This window comes from Arvicanthis niloticus, chromosome 11 (assembly GCF_011762505.2).
Source record: "Arvicanthis niloticus isolate mArvNil1 chromosome 11, mArvNil1.pat.X, whole genome shotgun sequence".
Lineage (NCBI taxonomy): Eukaryota > Metazoa > Chordata > Mammalia > Rodentia > Muridae > Arvicanthis > Arvicanthis niloticus.
In genome coordinates, this window is record NC_047668.1 from 41,694,223 (window position 1) to 41,721,315 (window position 27,093).

Consider the following 27,093-nt stretch of genomic DNA (forward strand, 5'->3'; position numbering starts at 1 on the left):
AGGAAGAGTCGGACACTGTTAGCAAAGCGCCGGGAGTGTTTACACACCTAAGAGGGGAGGTAGACAAGACAGGCTACATGGGCGAAGTTCTTTGGCTGGAGACTGTGCTCTGAAGAAGCACTCCCTTGAGAAAGGTGACAATCATCTTTACAAGGAACTGAAGTGCATATTTTACCTACCTGGCCTCCAGGTTCTCTCAGCATCTCTCAGTCCCTACTTAGTATACCCTGCCCCAACCCTGGACTTTCCAGCCTCGGGGCTGGGCTCTTCTGTAGTAATCCAGACATTCTGTCTTCCCATCCCCCCCCCTTTCTCTTCCCCCTCTCCCCATGGTAACCTCTCTATTCTTGTTCCTTGTGATCAACGAACTTGTTGGTCCAACAAACCTGCGTTTATATAGGCTTGAACTGGCTAATTTCACCGTTAGAGAAATAACATCACTGAGATCCACCCCCTTCTCCCTCAATCTGGTTACTCCCAGTCTGAATTTTATATACTTTAGAAAATCAGACTAATGAACTAATCCACACAATACATCTGAGGCATAAAATTCCATCTCTGAATTGAATGTGTAGATCCCAAAACAAAGAAATGAGTCCTAATAGTGTGTAAACCAAGGAGTTGGGTAGGGGGTGGAGGACAGGTTTCATGGCTGTGGCCCAACATCTGCATTCAGCTCTAAGCACAGATTCTGACTCAGCTGCTAGATCTGAAAAGACTTCAGCACACACTGCATAAATGCCTGGAGGCAGCGCACTAAGTAGCTCCTTTGATGATTGGTTTGAGAATATTGGATGAATTAGTTAGTGGTCCAGCAGTAGTCAAGCCATCTGATGCAAAAGTAAACAGGCCACCTGAGAAACTAAGGTATTTTATTTGAAGGAACAGAAGTTAAAGCCAAGAGCGTAAAAAAGCTGGAGTCTGGGAAGCAAGGTGTCAGTGCACTGGCGTTAGCGCCTCGTACAGTCTCTGGGCAGCCAATTCCACCATTTCTCGGAGGGATTCATCGTCTTCACTTCCTTCTTCACATTCTACAGCCTGAAAGTGAAAGCACTACCTTCAGAATTGTCCCCTAGACGAAGATGAACGCTCTTAAGGCCTAGAGGCTGATGCCAGGGTGTAAGCCACTCATCTATCCTCCAGTCACCCGCAGTGTCTCTGTCAACACAGTGACTGGAGAGCCAAGGGATGGGGGCATGCACGAGCTTTGGACCAAAGCCCTACTTCTACTCAGTCCTCAGTAGCCATGCAAGTTAGCCTGTATAGCACCGATTACGTGGCCAGCAATGGATGTGCTCAATTGTTCACCATTTGGTGCTAATTTGACGTCCAGCAGCCACTGCCTTTTTGCTGCCGCTGTTTTTTAAAGACTTAGTCTCACTATACAGACTGACTTCAATCTCAGGCTGACCTGGAGCTGGGGATCTTTTGCCCCAGCTCCCTGAGCAGTGGCTTAAAGACATGCATTATATCACCTACCCAGCTCAACTACAAACACAGATCCAGGCCAGCTTGGGCTATGGAGTTCCAGCTCAGCCTGGGCTACAGTGTAATTTTTTTAAAGCTGGTGTAGTGGTAACTGATTGATCCCCCAGCACTGGTGAGGCTAAGGTCAGCCTGAAGAACCTATCTTATAAAACAAAACAAACCCCAGGGACCAGGGTGTTGGGAATACAGGCGTGTACTTCCGTACTGCCCACCTCCATGTGTTTCCGAGGCCCCAAGGCTTTGTTCATGCTAAGAAGGCATCCTACCCTCCGAGCCTCGGCTCCAGCCGCCAAGCTGCTGCACCTAACTGCCAGGGTGTGGTCTTATCCCTATCTTCACCCTACTCCCCAATGCCTTGACACACATGGACAGCTACGTACCCGAGTCTCCAAATTAATATTTGCTGTTTTCCCGTCCACTGTGACACTGAAGACAGAGTTATTCTTCACACTGACACAGTCTTCTCCAAATATGTCCCTTTAAGTGAAGAGAGATATGGCATTACTGGGAAAGCCCAGCTTCACCTGTCTGGGGAGAAGGTGCAAGTCCTTCTCCAACTCATGCATGTTAGGGTGCCTCCAGCTGCCCGGGGGACGTGCTGCTGCTCGGAGATCAGCTCACTCCGACAGCTGAAACAGCCCTACCCGCCAGAGTGTTCCACTGCTCCATTTAGCAAGCACTGGGTTTACTTTTGTTTTTAATTTAATACTGAGGATTAAGCTTGGGGCCTCGCACACACAGGCAGAGACATGGCACATCCCGCACTCTATTCTGAGATAGGGTCTCACTACGTTGTCTAGAATGGCCTCCACCTCCACCTGTAGCTATAATATACTTGTTCTGTGATCTTCCAGTTTGGGACTAACTTGGGCAATAGTGAAGTTGTCTCTAAAACATAAAACAAAACAAAAAGCCATTATTAAAATTTCCTAAGACGGCTTGGAAAAGCGTCCTAACCAAGGCTTAAAGAATTTCTACAGAAAGGCACCTGGTGTCAAAAACACACTTTCTAGAACACCTGCTTTACCACCTGAGCAAACATTTAAAATAATTCTTAAAGGCACAGTGACATTGAGCTGAGACACCAGCACCCAGTGGACGACTCTGTTAGCTTTCTAAGCACCCCTGAGGCTGGTTAGGCAGGGCACCAGCACTCGGTGCTAACACAGTGTGAACTTGGACATGACTTGGTCCGTGGGCAGCACGGGGCCACACTGAGTCCAAGCCTCCGCTTGCTCACACAGCTGCGTGGCTGCCCACCTGGCCCCTTACTTACTGAAGCATGATCTCCAGCCTCTTGCTGTAAATGTGCATCTCCAGCCTCTTAGAGACCTTCTGTACTGTACCTGGAAGACAGAGCTCAGCCTCTATATTCTTATTTACAGTCACCACATGTCACAGTTGCAGAGGCGTGAAGTAACCATGGAGACTTCACAGTAAAAACATGTGATATGTCACCTTGCCCACTAACGCATTCATGTGCACTATGTTATTTCATGTCCTTTGACCTTCCAGTTCACTTTTGCTTCCCATATTTCTCAAATTTCCATTCTGAGGAGAGGTGAGCAAAATTATAGGCTCAACAATTTCAGAGGATACATTTAAGCTCAAAGATCTCTTTTGTATCTAAATGTTATATTCATTTAACATCCTCTATCATCTGCTTATGAATGTTTTAATAAAAACCAGTGCTTCAGGGGCCGGAGAGAGAGCTCAGAGGCTGAGAGCACTTTTTGCTCTTGCAGCGTTCAGCTCTCAGCACCCACATGGGGCTACTCACAACTACCTGCAACTCCAGCTCCAGAGAATCTAACCACTGTGGTCTTTGCAGTGGCGTCTGCACCCACACGCACATATACACAGAACTAAAATATATATATATTTAAAGGTGTCTATTAATAATTAGTTTTTTTTTTTTAAACCCAGGAAATACACAACTTGGTAGTCAAAAGATACGTCACCTTTAATCTAGAGTTAGGTCACCCTGACACACCCATGGATACCTCCCAGGCTATACCAGCTACACAAGAAAGCACCATCCATAGTCTCTGCTTCCCCAGAGGGTGGACAGAGTTAACATCCAGCCCTGCCCTACTCAGGACCTGTGAAGTGTGCACATGCATATACAGACTCCTTTCCCCTGAAATGATGTCTCTCTGTGAGGATCCAGGCTTGCCTCACACTTGCAGGCAGGGACTGTCTTTCCTCTGCCTCTCAAGTGCTGAGATTACAGGAATGTGCCACCACACCCAGCTTCTTTTTATTGTTTTTTTTTTTTTGTTTTTTTTTTTTTTCCTATGAGACAGGGTCTCTTGTACAGTCCAGGCTGGCCCCAAACTTGCTATGTTGCTGAGGCTGGCCTTGGACTCCTCTTCCTTTCCCTTCCTGTCAAGTGCTAGGATGACAGGTGTATACCACCATGCCTGGAATCACCACCCCTTCTCAGGCTGGGGAGGGTTCCTGCAACGGGAATCACAGGGAATCACAGCCAGCGAGTGCTGTCAGCACTGGGGCACAGTAGCCACAGAGCACAAAGAGCAACAGCAGCACTGTTTACTGAAGGAGAGGATGAGCCGAACCAGCAAAGACAGCGCCGGTCCTCACAACCCAATGCTCACCAGAGGCTCAAGTGATGATTCAGACAGACCAGGCCTGTTTATTCATGTAACAGAGGATGGGGATGTGCCTGGTCTGTTTATTCATGTGGCAAGGTAGCCAACCCAGGAAGGCTTAGGAAGTCCAGCTCAACTTTCTTGCCCACTGAGACGGGAACAAATCTATATTGAACAGGCTGACATCATGCCTCCATCGTGGGAGGCATCTCCCAGAACACGTCAGGCTGGTTCCTTGCCTGGTGGCACATCTGGAGACGTACACTGTACATGGTGCAGCCCCAGGTCAAGCTGCCAACCATGGCACAAGTGCTCTCTGCTTGGAGCTCCTGTTCTAGTCAGTACCTTCCTTTGAACATGAGGACAGCATCTTCCTGACAGATGGCAGCTCAGCTGAGCAGTATTTTAGCATCCCTGGAGATAGTGTTTAGGAGAACTGTAACCTTTGTGGGACCATGAGCAGATTCCTACCGTAAGGATGGTGAGTCAGATCTGCACTCTTGTGTGCATACCTCAAAACCACACACTAGAAAACAGGAGAAGTTAGTTCTACTCAGGGCTCCACTGAGTTCTAGTTCAAAGACCCTGAAGAGATGGACAGTAAGTATGAGCGAGTCTGTACCTTTCCTTATCTTTGGATTCGACTGAACTTCCAATATCACGGTGGTCACTGTGTCTGCATACATGTCGTTAGAGGGGTTTGCCAGCCACTACAAAGAAAGATGGAATCAAGAAGGGATGAGTCCAGCCACATTGTTGGAGCTCTGCCCACCAGGCCAAGGGAGCTGCTGCTCCTAGCTTTGCCTGTGATAACTGAGTCTCAGGAGACTCCTTAAATTTCCTTTTAATCAGCAAAAAGAAATCTAAGCACCATCTTTGTGGCAAAAGGTTTTCCATGCATTACCACTTAATTTCCTCAATTGTTTATGAAAGAGAAAACTGACCCCAAAGTAACACATGGGACATAACTGCTGGGGCTGGATTCAAACTCAGCTTCTGAAGCGCTTTGTGTCAGTGCAGAGAGTAGAAGGTGAACTACACTGCCATGACATGACCATACAGGATATCCGTGCATGTCAGACATTTTGTTTTGGGGTCTCATCAGTGTATTTCCACCCACTCTGATCGGGTCTGACTGCTTGTCAGCCTGTACACCTGTGCCTCATGTGTCAGAAGAGGGTATTGGATGCCCTGGAACTGAAGTTACAGTTTTGAGTGGGCATGTCCGGGCTCAGAATTGAACCTGGGTCCTCTGGAAAAGAAGTCAGTACTCTTAACTGCTGAACCATCCTTCCAGCCCTGGTAATGTTTGTTTTAAAGAAAAGAATCCAACTGCTTTACGTTTGTCTCCACCTAAGTTAATCATGTTTAAACCCCTTGGATTTGGGTTACTTTATTGTTTATTTGAGACACGAGAATATGACTTTTTAAAGGAAAGTAGCATGACTAGCTTGCTTGAATTCAACAACAATGTTTGAGATGGGGTTTCATATAATTCAGGCCGATTCTGAACTGTCTATGTAGCCAAGGATCATCCTGAACTTTTGATTCGCCCCCGTCTCCCACGTAGTAGGATCACCTAGTTGTATGTGGTGCTTGGTCCAGGGCTTCGCATGTATTAGTTACTGTCCTTAGTTATTGTGTGCAGCTATATTGACAATTCAGCTATAGTGCTGCCCCAGAATTCAATTTTTCCTCAAGACTTTTACGACCTTTTTTTAAAATTAAACTATAATTACATCATCTTCTTTCCCTTTCTTTCCTCCAATCTCTCCCATGTTAACCACCTACCACCTACCCTCTCTCTCAATTCATGGCCTCTTTAACTTTGTTGCTATTATTTTTTCCCTGGATATATAAATAAATCCTGCTCAACATGTACAATGTTATTTGAATGTGTATGATTTCAGGGCTGGGACTGGAAAACCAATCGGGGACTTCCCTGGGGAACACTATTTTTCCAGCTCCCAGAATGCCTTAGTAGCCTGCAGTCTTTATCTAGGGTTGGGCCTGTGAACTCTCTCTTCATCCCGAAATACCAGTAACCAAATTGCTCTAATCACACACATGCTTACTGAGAGAAGCCCTCCCCGCTGTGAGGCGGTGGCTTGGCCTCACCTCCAGAACCACCATGCCCGGTTCCTGTACCACAGTGATGCTTTTGAACACCTTCAGAGCAGGCTTTTCTTGAATTTCTAATTCTTCTACATCACCTGAAAAAAGTTAGAAGATTCGTATTTAAGAGGCATTTGTTTTTATAGAGGTAGTTAAAGTAGAGCTGCTACGAAGGGAAAACTGTTAACCTTTGATGGCTATGCTTTCTGTTAACTGCGTGTAGCAACTGGAGACAACACAGTACATAAACTCCTACACATACCTCTCAGGCACCCACACCTTCATCAGCAGCCGGAGAGACTGGTCTCTATGGCACCCCAGCTTTATAGAGGCCTTATGGGACCACTCACTACCTCCACCCTGAGTCTAATCATCACACAGGAAGTCCAAAGTGCTGAAGACTCACTAGTTCTCAAGTGATGGATTCAGACATATTTCATGGATTTTCAATATGGCCATAGTTCTTGTTTGAGCTCAGTGCAGGGTTAGGGAGGATCCCCCTCCCTGTTTCTTACAGGGCAGAACTTTGCTTCAAGGGCTGCGAGGGGCTCAGGTGTTCGGCTCCTTAGAGAGCCCACCCCCTCTAGTTGGGTAAAGAGAGAGCTCTTTTATTTAAAAGGGTGAGAATGTGACACAGCCTTAGGCTCCCACTGAGGCCTTTCAAGCCAGTAAGTACCAGGACTGGAGGAACAAAGGACACAATAAATAAAATTTTAGGCATAGTTAACTATATAGTTAACCACTGATATTCTTAGAACTGTAAGTGATCAAAGATATTATAGAATTTAAAAAAAAATTTATGAGAGTATTTTTAAAAATTTCACTTTTAGGGATAAAATGTATTGTGTACATGAAGTTCTCAGACAATCACTAAAATGAAGTAAGAAACAAGATCAGATGAATTTCAGTAGACACACCCGTCAGTTTCAGGAGCTGGTAATAGAGCAGGTAAAAGGGCCCAGTGTACGGGATGGCTTGGGTCTGTTTCACAGTGCTCATGGCCAGGTCAGTGTAATCTGAAAAGAAAGTTAGGATAAACATACTCTAAGAAACTCATCAGCTGGGTATGGTGTAAACACACAATCCTAGCACGCAGGAGTCACAGGCAAGAAGGAGTCTGAAACTAGGGCCGACATGGCTACAGAGTGAGACCATGCTTCAAAACCAAAACCAAAACCAAAAAAAGAAGCAATACCAAATCATACAGAAGACACCTTTGAGGAACACAAAGGAAGGATTAAGAAAAACACAGCAGATCCAGAACCCATCCCAGACCCCGCAAGATGACAGCCCATGTGTGCCACAACTGACAGGCAGCTTCATGTTTCCCAGTCTACTCCCTGTACTTACCTCAGGCCACCCCCAGTCAGTCTGGTCCGGACACAGCAAAGTGCCTGTCATCCTTGGACGTCTCCAAGCCAATCTGTCAGCTATCTTTGCCTTCCTTTCTGCCCAGTGTCTCTGTATAACCCTCACTATCTACCAGGCACTAATGCTCCTGACTTGAAAGCACTCTCTATCTAAGGAAGTCTCTCCTTCACTGTCTCTGTGGACAGAAATGCCAGGATCAGCACTTCCTAACACTGCCCCCTCATTACACTGGCATATCGATGGCCAGGACTGGAATTTAGTAACTCTTCTGGGTCCAGCCTCAGCCCAGAGACTGGCTGAAGAATTTGAGTTCACACAGGCTCGAGAGGGGTCAGCAGTCAAGAGCACATACTGTTCTTGCAGAGGACCCAAGTTTGGCTTCCAGCACCCAGGCTGGCTCAGGCTCAACTGCCAGGTACTCCAGTTCCACTGGCTTTTGGCGCATCCAGCGCCTGAAGGCACCAGCATGTGTGCACACACAATTCAAAACAGTAAAAATAAATCTTTTAAAAATTAAAGTTTCTTTTAAAGAGTTAGTGGGGAAAAAAAAAAAAAAACCCAGCATGTACATTTATTTGTATGGGAGGTATGATAGCTGAAAGGTGACTTACCTCACAAGTAAGGATCTAAGTACACTTGTGACCACTTTCCTTCACAAAACACTTCAATTAAGCAGCACATGACAGTACACACACACACACACCCTCCTCACACCACCAGACTGAGCCACTTTTCAGACGGTCCTTCTATGTTAAGCTCAGATGGCATTCCGCAGTAAACTGAGTACTTACTGGAGAGATCACAGGGAGAGAGTATGTGGTAGTTAAAGTTTCTTTTAACAAGGATTCCAGAGACCCGCTGGCCCTGTTCTGGCTTCTTGTCTGCTAGAAAGCCCATGACCTAGTGAAAACAGAGAACAGAGTGGTGTCAAAGCAGAGGCTCAGGCTGTCGCCACACAGGGTGGGGTTGTGGAAGGGTGCCCCACTGCACTGGTGTGTATTAGTGTATGATAGGAAGTAGCATTTATGAACACAAAGTTCAGTAAGGATGGGATCAGACACTGACAGGACACTCTCAACCACTGGAGGGGGGGACCTTACAAATTCTCACAACTGTCTGTAGACAGTGCTATGCACTGCAGGCGTGGCCTAACCCTTGCTCCTGTGTCCATCTCCTATGTGCTGGAATACCAGGCAGGCGACACCATGTCTAGCTGAAACATGTAATCCTCACATGTAACTTCTCTCCACTACACACCAGTGAGCCCCCAGGGATGGAGACCTGTCCTAGTGCAGCTGCAGACGAGCAGCTGTGGAGACAGTGGTTGTGCAGGCCCTCACAGAGCACAGCCCACCCTCCTGAAATGCTAGTGACCCTTTTACTCTAGAGTGATGCACTTGAATGTGGTGATGTGAATAAGAAGAAAATAAACAGAGCTAATGCTTTAAAAAGTTTGTTTTTGGTGGTGCTATGGCTCCATCTTGGGGGCGTGGTTAGGGAAGTTCTCAAACACTGAGCCCCGCCTAAGCCTCCAATAGGCAGCTCTCCTCAATCATAACTGAAACCTTTTTACTCCCCCCCACCCCACTATCAGGGTGTTTCTGACTGAATGCCCAGTTCTACAGGCCTAAGAAACAGACCACTGCAGTCTGCCAGCAGCAGAGCAAAGCCAGAAGCCCTCCTATCTGGAGCAAAGGTCACCCGTCCCAAGTCCTAAGGTCCTTATGTCTATGATTCTATAAGAATGGCTCTCTGTCAGCTTTTCTTTCTTGTTACTCTGAGGCAGTTTTACTACCGTAGCTCAGGCTGACAACAAACTCTCAACCCTCCTGTTTCAGTCACCCAATACTTGGATCCTAAGCCCGTGCCACCAAGGATATCTCGCATAAGAATATCTCTCCTGGGGATACAGCAATGGCACAGGTAAGACCACACTTGCTGCTCTGGCAGAGGACCCACATTTGATTTCCAGCACTCAACTGATGGACCACAACCATCCATAACCCAACTTCCAGGGGATCTGATGCCCTCTCCGACCTCCTCAGACACCAAGCACATACACAGTGTATAGACATACATGCAGGTAAAACACACACACACACACACACACACACACACACACACACACACACAATCTGAACTTATCTCCCTGAGAAGTGCACAGTCGGGGTCGGCACCTGCTGCCTTGTACCTTGGCGAGCTTCTCTCCCCTGAAGTTCAGGGTCACGGCCTCTGTGTTCCGAGGATTGTGAACCTCGATGTGGACTTCGTCATTATCTTCATACTCGCGAATGAGCGCTGCTTTCAGCCTGGCCATTTCATTCTGTTCCCCATGGACTAAGATCTGCGCAGAGCAAGATGTGACAGTCAAAAGAAACATGATCCACCTTGGTGAAAACTGTCTTTAGGAACATTAGTTAATTCATGAAATAGACAACTTTACTGATGAAACATTCCTTTCTTCTTAGACTGTTATTTTTATATGTGTGTGTGTGTGTGTCTATGTATGAGTGTCTGTGTGTGAGTGCTAGAGCCAAAGATGTCCTCTGAAGGACAGGAGGCACTTTGAACCACACTGAGCCATCTCTCCAGACACAGCTTCCTGGTCTTAAGAACCGAACTTCACCCCTTAAACTTGTGTGGCATGCTTTCCTGTCTGGATCCTAGGCACACCTACTTTATGAATGAGTAAAGGGATTGCTCTAAGCACTAACTGGATACACAGCCTCCGTCACTGGTCATCTCTAGCTCCCATGTTCACATCAATGGCTGAACCAGATGGCCTCTACAGTCCTTCCAGCTTAAAGTGCACATTTTATTTTGCTCTTGCTAAGAAAATATCCAATTTCTTATAGTTTCTTATAGTTTCTTGTTTACTAAAGCAACTGTAATAAGATGCTTCAGAACCAAATGCATAGTTTTAGCAGTGTCTATCTCTCCTACACCTGCTGTCAGTCTGCTTTTAGTGCCTCTGTCCTTCTGTGGCAGGCAGCCAGCACTTAGCCTGCAGACTACTGGTAGACAGCTTCTATCTGGCTTATGGAAACATTACTTCAAGGCACAGGCTCAGCTTACTGGGGTGGAGGCTTAGTCTGAGCTGCCTCAACACTAACCATTGCTGTGTACTGTGGAACCCTGATCAAGCTAGCCAACACATCCACTGCCCAGGGCCTCAACAGCGTTCTTTCTTCTTCTTAAGTTTATTTTTTACTTATACGAAGCTGTCTTCAGATACACTACAAGAGTGCATTGGATCCCATTACAGATGGTTGTGAACCACTATGTGGTTGCTGGGAATTGAACTCAGGACCTCTGGCAGAGCAGTCAGTGCTCTTAACCACTGAGCCATCTCTCCAGCCCCCACAACAGCATTCTATGTGAAGACTGAGCAGGCAGATGCATAAGATAACACGTGGCTCCTGATATTCTGTAAGCATCAAATATGAGCTACTGCTACTACACCTGCATATTCATGTGCAGCCACAGTCAACAGTGCTGGTTATTAGAATGCAAACAGCAAGTCCTAACCCAAGGCACAGACAGAACCAGACAGCACCAAGGCAACGTAGCAGCAGCAGAGAAAGCAGAATAGTTACGGGGTGGTATCCACGAAGTACGCACACTGCAGAACACATGAAACACATACACATCAGAAACATGTGGTAAGATCTACACTGTGCTCAAATTATATAGGCTACATATGATGCTGAGGAGGAGAGTGACTGTCTCCATCACGTCTGCTCTTTAGGTGAAGAGGGAGAACACCTAGGAGGACCAGTCTTCTGCAAGTGCACCAATGCTGAGGACACTAGTGGCCACTAGATGTCGCTCACATTAGCCAGATGAATAAACCATGGACTATTGCTCTAGACCTTGAAAACACTGAGAACTGTCAGACTCAGAGACACAGTAAGAGGGACGCTGGAGAGAGGGGAACAGGGCTCAGGCTTCCACTTGGGTAGCAGAAAGTTTGAAACCTGGACTGGGGGTGGCTGTGCCGTCAGTGTAGATGATGCCACTGAATTCCATACTTAAAACTGGTGACAGCTGCAACTGCATGCTGTATATTTTTTGGCACAGTAAAAATATTTGATAAAGAAACAAAAGACACCAACCAAAGTCCATTTCCTTTAAGCAAGTTTACAGATCACTGGGAGGATCTGATCTACTTTTATGGACACTTGTTCCACTTCCAGTTAAAAACACCTAATTGTCTTCAGCTTAAATTCTTCCAATCCATGAAGCCTTATTTTATTCATTATGATCACCATCACCTGAGTGTATGATGGGGGGGGGCGGGGAGTGCACTGTCTCAGCATGCACATGGAAGTCGGGGGCAGCTCTGCTCAGCTCTCCTTCTACCTCCACACACGCTGAGGCAAGCTCTTTTCCCCAGCTTGCTGGCTCATTATTATTGCTTTTGTGATACTTAAAAATATAAACAAGTTATACTAATATATAAGGAACTATCACAGTATGTATTTACATCTGTATCTATTAAACCTTAAACATTTACCATGACTTTCTCTTCTGTGAAAATGTTTTGTAACAACATAAAGCATACTCGGTGTGTATCAAGCACGCCAGTCTCTCATTCTTCCTGCACAATGACCTTATAAAGTGCTATCACCCATATTCATATAAAGCGCAAAGAGGCTCCACAACTTGCCAGATACACAGCAAGCAAAGGAAAGAGTCAGGGGTTCGATGTCAGTAGTCAGACGCTCAAGCCTGGCACTCTGGCTATTAGAGAGGTAGTAGAAGACAGAGAGAACACTAGAATAGGTTGGTACGTCTGCAGGAGTCTGTAAAATGAGGAAACCCAGGGCAGGGGGCCTAAATCAAAGGGGAAGAGCAAAGGTAAAACCAAGTGCAAGCAGAATGCTCTGCTCACAAAGGAACACAGAGCTGGCTCTGTGGGAGCCCCGTGGGTTTCACGCAGCTTTATTAGTACACATGGAATTCACAGACTAACCACATGAGGCGGCTTCAGAGCACGAATAAATTCACTGGTTTGCTGGTAATCTGTGTGAGCAGAGAAAGAAATGTAATCAACCGACATTTTCAGTGGCAACTTCTGTCCAGACATGGTAGTGATTTCTTCAGGTTCAGACATGATGTGCTGTTGGAAACAAAATACAAGAAAAACAGACTTTGCAATTAGATAAGAGAAGGTACACTTTGGTTATGTCTTGCACATTCACGATCTCTAATGGTAACTTCACGAACTGTACCATGAATGTCATTCTGATGTTCTTGACTTAGCAAGTAGCAAACACTTATGGTTTTTATTGAGTAAATATTTAATCAGAAGGTCAGACATTAAGTAGGACCTGGTGCATCCAACGCTGGAGGAAGCCTGCAACTGTAAATAAAGCTGCACCCAGTTCTGCTGTACAGCTTCTCTCATGCTGAACCCACAGGACAGACACACCTCTAGTCTGGAGTCAGCTGAGCAAGTGACCAGCAGGCTCTCTAACAACTTCATAGAATGTGGCGAAGGAGGAAAATGATCCGAACAGGAAACCACAGTCTATTTTTAAATTCAAACAGACTGAGCAGTAAGAAGACAAGAGAACACGCTTGCCTGGACGTCCATTACTGCCTTTAAGGTTGTGCAGTGTGCTCTACAACGTGTACAATCTGCATGCTAAGTACAGCCGTTTTATACCAAACTAGAGATGGCAGTCCACCCTGACGCATTACATAGCTCTGTAAAAGCCCATGTCATGGTTGTGGCCCCTTCATCTGAAAGATCGAGTATTTTTGAGCAAAAATGTCTGGGGAAGCTCAACTGGTAAAGCCTATGCAGATGACCCCAGTCTACAAGCGCAGGGCCTGAGCAGGACTTCTGCCAGCATTAGGATGAAACACCGACCCGTACCCCAAGATAGTGACTGACCTTGGCAAGTGTCCCTTCTACACAGTACCCTGCGATGATGACGCCATTCCTCTTATCTGTACACCAGCTTTCAAACAGCTCTCTGGATAAGCCGTTTTGAATCATGCCTGGCGAGGCCATCACAACACTGGGGCCAATGTCGTCAAAGTGGTCCATGCTCTGAGAGACAAAGGAAGGGTTAAAAGCATCACAGTCACCAGGCTGGTCAAACAGTCTCTACTTCAGTAATCACCCTTCTGCATGGGCCATGGTAAGACTAGCTAGGACTATGTGTTTAAGTGCCACATTACAAAATTAAAATGTGCTGGGCATGGTGGTGAATGCCTTTAATATCAGTACTTGGGAGCCAATGGAAGGCAAATCTCTGAGTTCAGGTCAGCTTGGTCTATAGAGTTCAGCCAGGGCTATACAGGGAGACCCTGTCTCAATAAAATAAAATAAAAACCAACCAACCAAGATTAAAACATAATATTTGAAAAGCATTTAGTCATAATATACTTTAAATTAAATCCGGTTCTATTAATTGATCTTGGGACAAAATCATAAATTCCTACATGGAATTTGCAGTGCTACTCAAAGAGGCTCAGATGTAAACAACAGAATCTAAATCTGTAACCTGCCATATTCTTCCTGTCAGGACTTTCTTCCTATGGCAGGAGAGATTCAACTTTACTACTGCACACTGAGGGAATGTGGAGACCCCAAGGCTCCAGTGAGTCCCAGCACCATGAAGCTGGCTGGAGAGCAGAGAGCCCTCAGCAGCAGTGTGCTCACCCCTCCCCCACTGTCCATCCCCCATCATGCCTCCCCTTCCTCCAGAAGCATCACCTTGAGGTTGCTGATGTGCTTGAAAACGAAGGGGTTGTTGATGTTGATCTGCTTCCGGATCTTGTCATTCATGGCGTTCACGTAGGTCTGGTACACAGCCATGCATTTCTTGGCCAGAGACGATGCGTAGTAAATAGGGATGTCGTGCAGCTCGGGGTGGTTCTGCCAGTACTCATCTGCAGTGGTTACAGAGGCAAGCATCACTCGGCAGGTGAGGTAAACAATTCAAATCATGATAACAATAACTTTAAAACATCTGAACCGAGAAATGAAGTACCATACAACTGTATTTTAATGAGTTTATCAAAACTACCCTGATCCTTACTAATATAAACTACAAATCTAACTAGCAACATAAAATCTAAAAATAAAACAAAGTTGTGGTCACAGATCAAAAATATGGACTCTTTAACAACTGTTTCATTTTATATTTATACTGATTCATTTTTTGTTTGATTGTTTTGTTTTTCAAAATCAGTCTCTCTGTGCAGCCCCGGCTGTCCTGGAACTCACTCTGTAGACCAGGCTGGCCAAGACCACACAGAGATCCACCTGCCTCTGCTTCCCAAGTACAGGTACAGGTTTTAATGTAATAACTGCTTATTGAGTAATATCACATATTATTTCTAAAAACTTTCACACAAGCTGCTTACTAATTAATGAGAGCTGTGAACAGAATACTTTCACTTGAAGGCCTTTTCTTCCTGTTTTCAGGGAAAACCCCACTAAATCCCAGCATTTTAGAAACATGCTGCCCAGGTTTGTCTAGTCTGAAAGGGCTTAGGAGCTGGAGTGCACACGAGGTACACGGGACAGTCACAGCGAGATGCCATTCCTTGCTCGTCTGCACCCAGGTGCCTGGATGGCTGACACTTTATCTGTGACAGCACAGAGCCACCTTCACTCACCTGCTCTTTGCTGGTTAAGACAGCTTTTCATCCTACAATTTGATGGACCAACTTGCCTAACCATCAAGTTCAGAGAACAGAACTGGACAAGCGCAGTCTCCGTGAAGGACTGCTGTGTCCCTGAGAGGCGTTAAGTCTATCTTTCCTTGCCTTTTTCCCAGTTGCTATAACAAGAATGCTGTTCATCCCTAACAGAGATTCGAGCACTGAGAGCCGAGGACAGGCACCTTTATTTCACATACCGGCTGTGAGTGCAGGCCCTGACTGTCTACAATGTGTCCCTCACAGAATCATGACAGTTCAAGCTCAGGGGTCAGCGAGCACAAACGCACGCCCCTCACGGTACAAAGCTATGCACACTGACCGAAGTCTTTGGAAGACACTTGGAGAAGCAGACCACAGCCACTCACCTTCCTATTACTCCTTCCTGTTTGTGTCTTTACCTACACAGACCATAGGACAGGTAGATTTTCAGTCTCATTTTTTTCTTTTTTTTTGGCAGGGAGTGTGGGGGGAACACTTAAATGTTCTATGAAAACTCTATACTCTGTCCTCTAACTCAACTTCATATGTTCATTGACGTGGTATTTCCTGAAAATACTACAATGATGAAAGTTCAGGCCTGGGACCCAGTACTTGGAGACTCTGGGCTAATGTGAGCTACACAGTAAGACCTTATCTAAAACAACCAACCAATCAATCAATCAAACAAACAAACCCTCAGATACACCAGCAAGGACTAAGAGGACAAATGCCTCTAGCTATCTCTCGGTTCCTCCTGGAAGTGTCACAGCTGGTCTACAGGTGCTCAGGCTGGAGGGCTTCTGACACTGAAGGGAACCAGAAAGGCATGCCAGGTTGGTCCCAGCAGCAGTGGACGTGAGGTGCTGTTTTCCCCTGGCTCTTACCAGCACCAAGTCCCCAAGTTGCCCCTGTAGCACTGGGGACTGAACCTGGGTCTCATGCATGTTGGACAGGCACTCTGCCATTGAGCTATACCTTCCATCCCTAAACTACAGCTTTAAATAAAGAGAAAATGTTGTATCCAAGGCTGGGAGAGTAAGTCACCCAAATACCTAGAATCAGGAGCAGCTCCTGAGCTCTTCCAAGGGCAAAGACAGGAATGAGCCCTCTGCCCCCTCTGTTGACAATGTCGTGCACAGTGTTGCAGAATCTTGCCTCTCGCTCTTCACGCTTCTCATGGATATGGGTCCCATAAGTAGACTCCTAAATAACGGATTAGATATGGAAGACTAAGACCAACCACTCTGGAGAGTTCAGAGCTTAAGCACTAAGGAAAAGCCGAGGCTGATGCCCATTTCCTCAGAAACAAGGCATTCACCTGAGCATATGTTGGTATAATAGTAACTAGAAAAACAGTAAATAACATCAGAATTCAAATCTTACCAAGAATGTTACAGAAATGGAGTCAGGGATCACTGTAAAGTGTTCCTTCTTTCCTCAAGGTAACCTTTTTTCTCCTACCATGGAGAAGTCAAAGCCTTCTAAGTATCAGTAGATAATGGATCTCAGGCTTGTATTCAAGAACACCTGCCCTGGAGCCTGGCTACACAGGCACTGCTGCAGTTCCTGTACTTATCAGAAATGCAGGATCCAAGGCCCAGCCCACCCGATGCAGCACCAGACAAGCCATAGTCAGGGAAGCTCTGCTCTACAGCACAAGTCACATGGAAGGAGCTACTTGTCCCCAGGGTTGGAAAACATCTTCCCCAATTTAAGGTTGGTGCCTGTGCTGAGCACCTAGCCAAACCACAAGAAATCCACTCTGGCTGTTGCCCAGGGACAGCAACTGCAGGGGCTCCTCTCATGTCAGCAGCTATGGCCCAAGCCACAGCCATGGGGGTCAAAGGTACTTGATGTTCTTGTGTGTATGACAGGCCCAGAGGACAACCATTCCCTGACACTGTCAACCATCAGTCCCCTCAAAATTGCTTCTGACGATAGTTCATTCTTTTGTTTTCTCAAGACTTGCAAACTAATAGAATGTGACAAGTACCCCACGGAAAAGGCCAAAGCCATCGGCATAGCAGAGGCAGTGGGGCCATCTCTAAAACCACTTCATATGTTCTCCTAACAAACTCACCTAGAGAAAGATATGCAGGTAGCAGGAAGGCCCACCCTGTCTCCTCATGCTGCAGAGACAAACCATGGTTTTAAAAACTAAATTAGCATGAATGCACTGTACAGCAACAGGGAGAGACAGAAAGAGAGCCAAGAAAATCCTCACATAAACAAACCATAGACACCCATCAAGGACGTCAGGACCATGTGACACTGTCCATCAAGGACATCAGGACCATGATACTGATTTTTTTTCCATTAGAAGAAGTTGAGGTTTACATTACACTAACTGTAATCCAGTCCATTAATACTTACAATGATCAGGATGTCTGGCTTAATATTAGGAATCTCAGCGGCCATCAGGTGTCTGTCTTCCTGTCGTGAGAAGTCACCTGTATACAGAAGCTGTGAAGACACAGAATTAGAAGCTCGAGGTGGGCTGGGGAACTTGCTGTTATGATGGGGAAGATTACCCTCAAAGAATCAACAGTGACTTAGCTTTACCCGTTTCAGTGTTCAGACGTTCTACAAATCTTAGGGAAGTTTCTACACCTCTCAGGGGCAGGAAACTCTGCACGGACTCCTTGGGGACAAGGGGCCCAAGCTAGAGTGTACCTTCACACCAGCAATCTCTATCATAAACATGGCTGCTCCCAGGACGTGGCCGGCATGGTAACACCAGAACTTGATTCCTGCAACTTCCTTAACTTCATGGAAATTGATGGTTTCGATTTTGTCCATGCTTTCTTCCAAGTCTGTCTCAGTGTATAGCATGTCATCTGCCGAGATGTTGCTGAAATTATAGGTGACATATGGATAAAATATTTTTTAACGTCACAGAACACAGGGATGGAGTATAGTCAGGGACAGACCTTTGCCACAATGCACAAGGCTCCAGGTTCAGTTCCCATACTGAAAACAAAACAGCAACAAACCCCAGTGTTAAGAATGTCCGGGATTTTCTATAGTTATGATAAAACAGTGCACAGCTGCAGAGCTTAGCCGTGAGCTGGCAGGACTCAAAGCTGCCTGACTTTAAGGAGATCGCAGCACAGTAAGACAGAGTATTCTGCACATTTATCATTTGGAAGCATTGGAGACTGGAGTTCAAGCTATGGATGCCAGGCAGGTGCTGCACCACAGAGCTACACTCTTTCTGTTGTTTTGTGAAGATAGGGTCTCACTAAGTTGCTCATGCTGACCTTGTGTCTTAGGGTTTCCTCTGCTGTGGAGAGACACCATGACCAAGGCAACTCTTATAAAGGAAAACATTACACTGGAGCTGGCTTATAGTTTCAGAGGTTCAGTCTACTATCATTATGGTGGGAAGTGTGGCAACTCACAGGCAGACCTGGTGCTGGAGGAGCCGAGAGCTCTACATCTTGATCTGAAGACAGTCAGGAGGAGACTACTGTGTTTCATACAATAGGTGGCCTGAGCATGCATATGAGACCCTGAAGCCTGCTTACACAGTGATGCACCTCCTCCAGCAAGGCCACACCCCCTAACAGTGCCACTCCCCGTGGGCTAAGCATTCAAACACATAAGTCTATGGGGATCAAACCTATTCAAACCACCACACCTTCACCTTGTAATCTTCCTGTATAAGCCTGAGCGGGAACCATGGGCTTGTGCTATGAGTCCCAGCTATACACATCATTCTTTAATACAGTATTTCTCAACTTCTTCCTCTCCGACACTCCGGGGAGAGTAACGTTTGTACAGACGAACATAAAACAGAGATTCTCCACTGGCCCCAGGAAAAGACCTCTCTCAAAGTTAAGTATGACTAATCACCTGGAAATTATATAACGAACTTCACACAGACTGTGTAGCCACACTGGATGGGGTCACAGGTCAGCTGTCTCTTACTGAGACTGCTTAGGCAAATAACCTCTTTGTGCCTTGCTGGCACTGTCTGCAAAATGGGACTCATAGCCGAGTCCCATTGCTGGCATCATGAGTTGGTGAGGGTTACAGGGTCTGAACACTGAGGCCCGTGGTACGTGATAAAAGCATTAATGTTACAAAGCTTTCCATTTCTTTGTACTTTCATATGAAGAGTAACAAACACCTTTTGGAATACGTCCAAGTTAGAGCCAACTTCATACTGCAGGTATCATAAACATGATGTACCCTTAGTACAGGAGTGGACGTTTCTCTTACAACTGGTGCCAACGTCCCCAGAAAACAGCTTTGCTTAAGGCATCATTCTCTGGTCGGATTGTGCAAACAAAGGCTCCCCTATGCATCACTGCTTAAGGCAGCTGGTCTTAAGGTAACAGCATGTCCGAGTGCTACCTACAGAGCACTTCTATCAGACCTTCTGAGTTCTAGATTTGGTTCTGCATTTGAAAGGATGCAAACTAAAGTCAGATGGTGCTGATGTACAAGATGTATCCTGGAGTTGGATCACAGCATCCTTCTGCATCTTGAAGTAGAAGTATTGGCGGAGCCTATGGAACCCAGTGAAGCAACTTACCTGACTTTGACATAGTCTGAGAGGAGCCATCTATAAATAGCTTTTGTGGCATGGGTCATAAACGTCCGTCCTTTGAAACTTGTCTTCTGAAGGAACCAGGGCAGGGCTCCACAGTGATCCAAATGGAAACTGACAAAGAAACAGGGCCATCAGGGCTTTAGATACCAGAGGCCAGTACTGCTCCAACTCCTGCTCAATGGACAAAACTGTGCTAAGTACACCGGGATGCTGTGAGAAGACCGAGGAGGCATGTTAGCTCTCTCCTTCTAGCATGGGGTCTGGGGTCAAACTCCTATCAGGCTTGGCGGCTAGTACCTCATCCTCTGTTCGTCTGATGTCCCTCGACTCTATCAGTGACTAAGTAGAAGGAAAAGAAGGTGAACCAAATCTACACTTGACAGCCAGAATTGTAACAATTTAGGGAAATAAATTTGAAATCTATTACCACATTTTTTTTCTTTTCTTTTCTTTTCTCTGTGTAGCCCTGGCTGTCCTTGAACTCAAGAGATAGCCTCCTAAATGCTGGGATTAAAAGCATACATCACCACTGGCTAGCTTCTCCATCTTTAAATGAAGTTTTTCAAGACAGTCTTGCTGTGCCACCTGTACTGGCAATCCTCCAGCCTCAGCCTTCTTAGTGTCGGGACTACAGGTGTGCACCACCATACTCCTTAAGTGAAGCTATTTCTGAGGAATGTGACAAGACAGTAAGAAGCTCCTGTGAGAGGGTTTCCTCAGATTCCACCTGAGGGTGACCTACAGCAGACACGACATCTCCCCCCCAAGCCCCCACTGCCACATGTAGATGCTTCCTGGTTAACTTCGCTAGACTGATGACAGAGCAGCACTGGTTTACACTTAAAAACCCAGTTTCATTCTTTTCAAAGTTTCATTTTATTTTATTTTATTTTTGAGACAGAGTCTCACTATGCAGCTCTGACTGACCTGGAGTTCACTGTATAGACTCACAAAGATCTGCCTGTCATTGCCTCCCAGTGCAGAGACTAAAGGCATGCAATATCAATCCCAGTTTATTAAATAAACAAGTAATAAAATCTGACCAGCAAGATGGCTCAGAGGATAAAGGGCTTGCCAACAGCAAGGCTGTCCTGATTCTCATGAACACTGTGGCATATGCATGCTCATACATATACCTGGACACACATGCACACACACACAAAACGTAAACAAAAACCCATACCAGCCGGGCAGTGGTGGCACAGGCCTTTAATCCCAGTACTTGGGAGGCAGAGGCAGGCGGATTTCTGAGTTCAAGGCCAGCCTGGTCTACAGAGTGAGTTCCAGGACAGCCAGGGCTACAACAACAAAATCCACACCAAAGCCTGGAAAGACTGATCCTCACAGCAGAGGCTTGAAGAGAGGTGTTAGCTTTAAAGGGACACTTACTGACTGATCAATAGAAGGTCAATCTCAGCTGGGTCGATGAGGTCGATATAAGGCAGAGCATCCATTCCTTCCAGGCCAGGGTGGATCCCACAGTCCAGCTGAAGGAGGAAAAACCCAAACAAACAAAACAGATGACAACCTGCTACACATCTGATAACGCTCATCCAGCAGATGGACACTGGGACCATGCTCAGAGGAGCCCAGTACATGCGCACTCAGAACAGTCTCACAAAAGCCAGGATGTGCCCACAGCAGCTCCAGTCTCTTTAGATCCAGCTCACATTTAGCAGCACAGGTTTGCTGGAGTTCACTCTACAAATGAGCTCTTCCTCAAGGACTCTGCTAAGAAGTCGGTGGACGTTGACAAGTTTGGACGTTTGGAGCAATTCTCCCACCTGGGAGAGCACCATCAACACTTTCCTACAGAATGGTGACTGGGGATTTATGCTACGAGGTGTTACTTCCAAGTTAACAGATGCTTAAATGAGGGCTGGAGAGATGGCTCAGAGGTTAAGAGCACTATCTGCTCTTCCAGAGGTCCTGAGTTCAATTTTACATGGTAGCTCACAACCATCTGTAATGGGATCGAATGCCTTCTTCTGGTGTGAGCTACATTTTACTCACATACATAAAATAAATAAATAAACCTTTAAAAATTTCTTAAAAAACAAAACACCAGACCAAGAGAACTAAAGAAGAAAGGAGCATCAGGGAACTAGAGTCAGTGTCCGCCTTTCTCCTGGGACCTTTGGAACCAGTGCTCCTGATCTTTCAGCCTCTCAGGCAAAGAGATGGGCCTGACAAAACCAGCAGGACTGATGTCACTTGTGGGGTAGCCAAAGTTGATACCCATTCAAGGCAGTTAATTCCCTGATGTCTTCCAAAGGGCTGGGGTCCTCAGGTTATCTAGACAAGGGAATAGATAAGGACTTTGAAGAGACAATAGTCTGGCAGATCTAGTTCGCAGTTCTACAGTGTTACGAAGAGACGATAGTCTGGCAGATCTAGTTCGCAGTTCTACAGTGTTAGAAAGAGACAATAGTCTGGCAGATCTAGTTCGCAGTTTTACAGTGTTAGGAATAGACAATAGTCTGGCAGATCTAGTTCGCAGTGTTACAGTGTTACGAAGAGACAACAGTCTGGCAGATCTAGTTCGCAGTTTTACAGTGTTACAATGTATCTTTTCAGGTTACTTAACGCTTTTAATTACTAAGCGAAGTGTGCCAGTCTTTCTCTCAGCACACAGTGTTAGCTCCATACATCTCTCTCAGACACTCTGTAGGACAGACCTAACAGCCAGTCCAGACAGCGCTACACTGTTTTCTTGACTGTATGAAGAATCACTCCCTAGGCTAGGAATGTGAGTCAGTGGTAAAACACAAGCTTGGCATACGCATGGCCCGAAGTTCAATTCCCAGTACCAAATAGCAATAACAGCAATAGTAATTACCATGATTTTCCTTCCTTTGAACTCCAGAATAATACATGATCTTCCCACTTCTTGTCCAGCACCACTGCAAACAGTCAAGGGGAGAAATAAAGCAATTAAGAAGCAATCAAGTAACCCAGAGCTCGGTTTAGAGGCAATACTGACAACAGCAGCACCAGGGAACCACGGCAAATATGTCGGCGTTCAGTAAGGCCTGTCTCACTCTACCCCAGTAACACTCAACATACTAAATTCAAACTCTTTCACAACAAACTGCCAAGTTACGACAGCAGTCATTTAATTCCCAAGACAGGACAGTTCTAGAGGTCCCAATAGAGGATGGATGTCAGGCAAAGGCAAAAAGACAAAGGCAAAAAGCAGTCCTCGGTGGGTGCTGGGCACTGTGGGATGTTTAAGATGTAAACAATCTGTCGAGTAATACTTCTAGAACAAAGCCATCATGTCAACGTTACCTTGAGACCATCTTACCACGTAGCCTGGTCACCATGATTTCAGTCCTTCCCCTTCAGGCACACCTTAAGCTAAAAATAACAGCTTTTTGGATATTTCCCCCCAAATCTAGCTCACAATGAACTCTTCAGTGTGGTACAAACTGCCTAGGATGAGTGTGTGTCTGAGAGTGATCAGATCTCAAAGACCTTGTGATCTAGCAGCAAACAGGGATGACACAGACCCTTACCCAATGGGCTAGCCACAGACTATAGGGATGTAATCCCAGCACTTGGGGATAGACCGAGAATAAAGCTGTCTGGTGGGTAGAGCTCTGTGGATCTGGGGCCAGACTGACTTACAGGGAGCTCCACGACAGCCAGGGTACATAGTGAGATTGTCTCAAAGAAATAAATGAATAAATTCCATGGTCATTTTTATCTTCAATTAAAACTCTTTTTTATCTCCATGATTCTCATTTTGTTCTTAAGCCAGTTTCCCCACAGAGCTGCCTGTCTGCATATCACCCCTAAACCCCCCACTCCATTCACCAGCCTTTCCAGCTACTTTTCTCAGATTGTTCTTGCTGCTAAGTGCAAACAGCTCTACTTGGTCCTTAATCCAACCAGTCCCCTTGGCAGCCATTACCTTCCTTGCTTAAGTGTTCCTTCAAGCATGTCCTGGCTTCTGACTCTACACTCCGGTCTGTCTTGCTGATTTTCCCAGGTTTTTTTTTTCCCCCTTCACTTATCTGCCTTGGCTCTCACTAGCCTCTGAATGCTTATATCCCAAAGAGTCTCTCTTGAGCCCTCTTTCCAACTTCATGGTCTTTCCACTCATGCATCTGACATGATGTTGAATTCAGAGTGAATGTCTGCAGTTTAGACTATTCTGAATTCTAGATCTTTGGTACTTGTACCTGACATTTAAGCCTCTTTGCTGGGAGAGCTACCAGGCACTTCATGTTTAATAGGCCAAGCTGGTTTTCACAAGCCCCTGGGCTGGCTCTTTCTTCCTGGAGTGTGCTGCTCTCAGCTCCTGACACAACCGGCTCCTTTAGACCATCTGGGTCTCAGCTCAGGTTTCATTTTCTCAGACACTTTCTCAACTGCCAACTTTAAGTTATCCTTCACAGCAAGCCTTGCTCTGCCATCACCATTATTGTAGGCTACCCAGGCTACATGAAGGTATTCTGTTGATGGTGTACTTCACACATTAAAATGGAAGCTCTATTAAACAACATGTCTATCTTGTCCACTGTGGTACTGCTATGGGGTCTGAAATTTTTGCCAAATGAATTAAAAACTCCCAAATCATAAGCCTTAGAAATGCTGTGAAATAAAACAGGCACCAAGGGCCCATACCGTGCGTGCGCATAATTCTATTTATATAAAATGTCTCAAAAAGGCAAATCCACAGAGAAGGACAATAGACTGGTGATCGCTGAAGGCTTGGGAGGGTGGAGAGACATGAGTGTGAAGACTAAGGAGCTTTTAAAAAAGGGCAATGCAGATGTTCTGGGATTGGGTACCACAACTGTAATAAAGGTTATATAATTCTTCAAACACACTAAAAACCATTGTAGCTCATCATGAGGTACGCTCCTGTAATCCTAACACTTGGGAGACTTGAGGCAAGAGAACTGCAAGGGTTTGTTCCAGGCCAGTATGTGCTACATAGCCAGATCCTATGTTAACATAAAACATACAGACACATACACATGCCAAAGCAAACAAGCACATACTTGAGTACGCAGCTTTATAAGCTGTACGGTGAGTCACATATTTACTGCTTCCACCAAGCAACAAAATCAAACTTCTTCCCCTGCTGCACCTCCTGTACAGAACCAAGGGACCTGAGATGCACCCTCTGCCTGTGTTCCGCCATTATCCCTTCAGATGACATCTGATCAGTTATAAATTCCTCAAGACTTTCCTTCTGAACTCCTCAAACCCACTCCTCCTACTCCATCAGCCCTCACTTCACTGGCTAACAGTGCTCATCACTCAGAACTGGACTGCAATTACACCCTACCACGTTCTCTTCACTTCATCCATATTCTTATTCATCTACCACACTGGAGTTGTTTTCTGTTTTTCTTGTCACAACACTGATGGAAGCAAGCAACATGCTACCACTTCTCCTCCAAGTGACGTTTTCACTCTGCCCCTTCTTGGCGCCTCAGTGAGTCACTAGCAAAAGGCCACTGGATACTTTTAAAAGGGGAAGTAGCCACATTTTAATGTGACTCCACTGTATTACAGAGTTGCTTCAAATCTTTTGTTGGCTTACTGTAACTGGTGTGATAGACACTCATACTCTTTAATATATACACAAGGTCCTTCATAAGGTGGACCCTGATAGCCTGCCCAATCTGTCTGCTAATCTGTTAGCTGCAACCAAAGTAAAATTGGCCATAAATCAGAACCTCTTGTGTTCATCTGGAACATTATGGCTCCAACACTGTCTTTAATTTTTACCAACTCTTTAAGCCTTTGCTGGAACACGTTTCCAGGCTGTGTGAGATCTGTCAGAAAGTCATTTCCAACTTTTTTGAGAATCAGCAGTGCTGACCTGTGCTCCTGAAACAGCTGTCAAAATGAGCACTGAGCGTGGTCACTGGTGTCACTTACTGAGCACTGCCCAAGAGCATGACTCCTCATGGTGGGTGGTTTTTTTTCCACATGAGGAAGTCGATTCATTGAGGTTACTTCCGTATTACACAGGAAGAGGGGGTTTCAGGTCTGACTCCAAGGTAGCTGTCTATTTTCACAAACTCATTCCAGCACTCCTCACTTTACAATTTCACCAAAGGAGTGAAATCAATGAACTCAGCCCATGCCTGGTGATGTTGTTTGTTTGATATTTGCTTACTGTATATAGGGAGATGACAGCAACACTTGGGTACATTCATTGGTACGTGCTCAGTAAATCTTACTTTACGAATGGGTAAAAGACATAGTTTCTGCTGGGCAGTGCTGGCGCAAGCCTTTAATTCCAGCACTTGGGAGGCAGAGACAGGCGGATTTCTGAGTTCGAGGCCAGCCTGGTCTACAGAGTGAGTTCCAGGACAGCCAGGACTACACAGAGAAACCTTGTCTCGAAAAACAAACAAACAAAAAAGACATAGTTTCCATCTTTTGAAAATGTACACATTCATGTGGTGCCGGCTAGTGTCTCACACTGAGCAACACGTGTGGCGTCTCATCGCTCATTCAATACGTTCTGCACCTTTAAATGTGTGAGGCAATTCTCTACAAAACATTCCAGAACGCCATTTCCACTAGCACCAGTCTGTTATGGTGATTTAGCTCTTAAAACACCTCTGCTCTCCCCTCTCCAAATTCCTCCTACCTTCTGCTAAGGTCTGAGCTCTGAAAGTGCAACACTCACACCATGTCTTTAATTTCCCCGCCCATCTGAGCACGTGTATGGGCCTGGAAAGGAGGCAAATGCAGTTCTTCCTTACACTGTCCTCTACATGTCGGTTCCCTCAAGGCTTGCCCTGATGTACGAGATCCAGACTTGTGTTAATTGGCCCCCCCTTTCTTTAAGAAAACGCCCCATGACCTGGATTTTTTTTTTCAACTCCGACATACCCTCCCCGAGACTGAAGGAAAAATGACATTCAACCTAGATGGCCCCTCGATCAACATTCTCCAAACCCCTTGAGCCTGAGAGGCTGGACCCGCAGCTGCCTCCGAGGGGGTCCCTCCAGGTTTTAACACATCCGGGGGCCTCGCTCCCTCTCTAGCTCGTCCCTTACAGGGGTCGGATCAGCAGCTGGTCGCTCTCCTCTGCAGGAATCGCAGACATCCTGGCAGTCTCAGGAGCAGCGTGGACCACGAACCCGTCGTCGCAGTCTCTAAATTCAAAGCACAGCCACAGCAAACTAAGGAAGAAAAAAAAAAACCCACCACCAACACACAACTTCCGGCGCTCTAGTGCTCTCGGAGCTAGATTCGTCCCTCCAACTTCCGGTCCGAGAATGAGGTTCCCTTGGTTCCCCGAGGTGCGGT

General features: G+C 45.9%; 1 protein-coding gene and 1 non-coding gene across 3 annotated transcripts; both read right to left on the reverse strand.

The window, feature by feature from the left end:
* Positions 1 to 855: 855 nt before the first annotated feature.
* On the reverse strand, positions 856 to 27,061 carry Cpsf3 (cleavage and polyadenylation specific factor 3). Of its 2 annotated transcripts, none has more exons than XM_034514163.2 (18): positions 26,992 to 27,061; positions 22,646 to 22,709; positions 21,196 to 21,293; positions 19,789 to 19,917; positions 17,922 to 18,099; positions 17,622 to 17,711; positions 16,301 to 16,451; positions 14,317 to 14,492; positions 13,489 to 13,647; positions 12,562 to 12,708; positions 9,778 to 9,930; positions 8,378 to 8,486; positions 7,133 to 7,231; positions 6,219 to 6,313; positions 4,723 to 4,810; positions 2,765 to 2,834; positions 1,869 to 1,965; positions 856 to 1,038 (listed from the first exon to the last, which is right to left on the reverse strand). In XM_034514163.2, the coding sequence occupies exons 2-18, from the start codon at positions 22,646 to 22,648 to the stop codon at positions 937 to 939; spliced, it is 1,944 nt and encodes a 647-aa protein (XP_034370054.1). In that variant the 5' UTR covers positions 22,649 to 22,709; positions 26,992 to 27,061; the 3' UTR covers positions 856 to 936. The 2 variants fall into 2 exon arrangements, with proteins under 2 accessions (XP_034370054.1, XP_034370053.1); XM_034514162.2 differs by having other exon boundaries at positions 26,841 to 27,038.
* LOC117717384 (small nucleolar RNA SNORA21) lies at positions 25,172 to 25,300 on the reverse strand. Its single transcript, XR_004607882.1, has one exon. It is a non-coding gene; the product is annotated as a small nucleolar RNA SNORA21 (small nucleolar RNA).
* Positions 27,062 to 27,093: the final 32 nt, after the last annotated feature.

Excerpts from the sequence above, each read along its gene's own strand:
- Cpsf3 (XM_034514162.2), bottom strand. The coding sequence starts at position 26,890 with ATGTCTGCGATTCCTGCAGAGGAGAGCGACCAGCTGCTGATCCGACCC. Across the intron at positions 17,712-17,921 it reads TAGAGATTGCTGGTGTGAAG|CTTCTGTATACAGGTGACTT; the intron begins GTACACTCTAGC and ends GTGTCTTCACAG. Across the intron at positions 8,487-9,777 it reads GGGGAGAGAAGCTCGCCAAG|GTCATGGGCTTTCTAGCAGA; the intron begins GTACAAGGCAGC and ends TGTTTTCACTAG.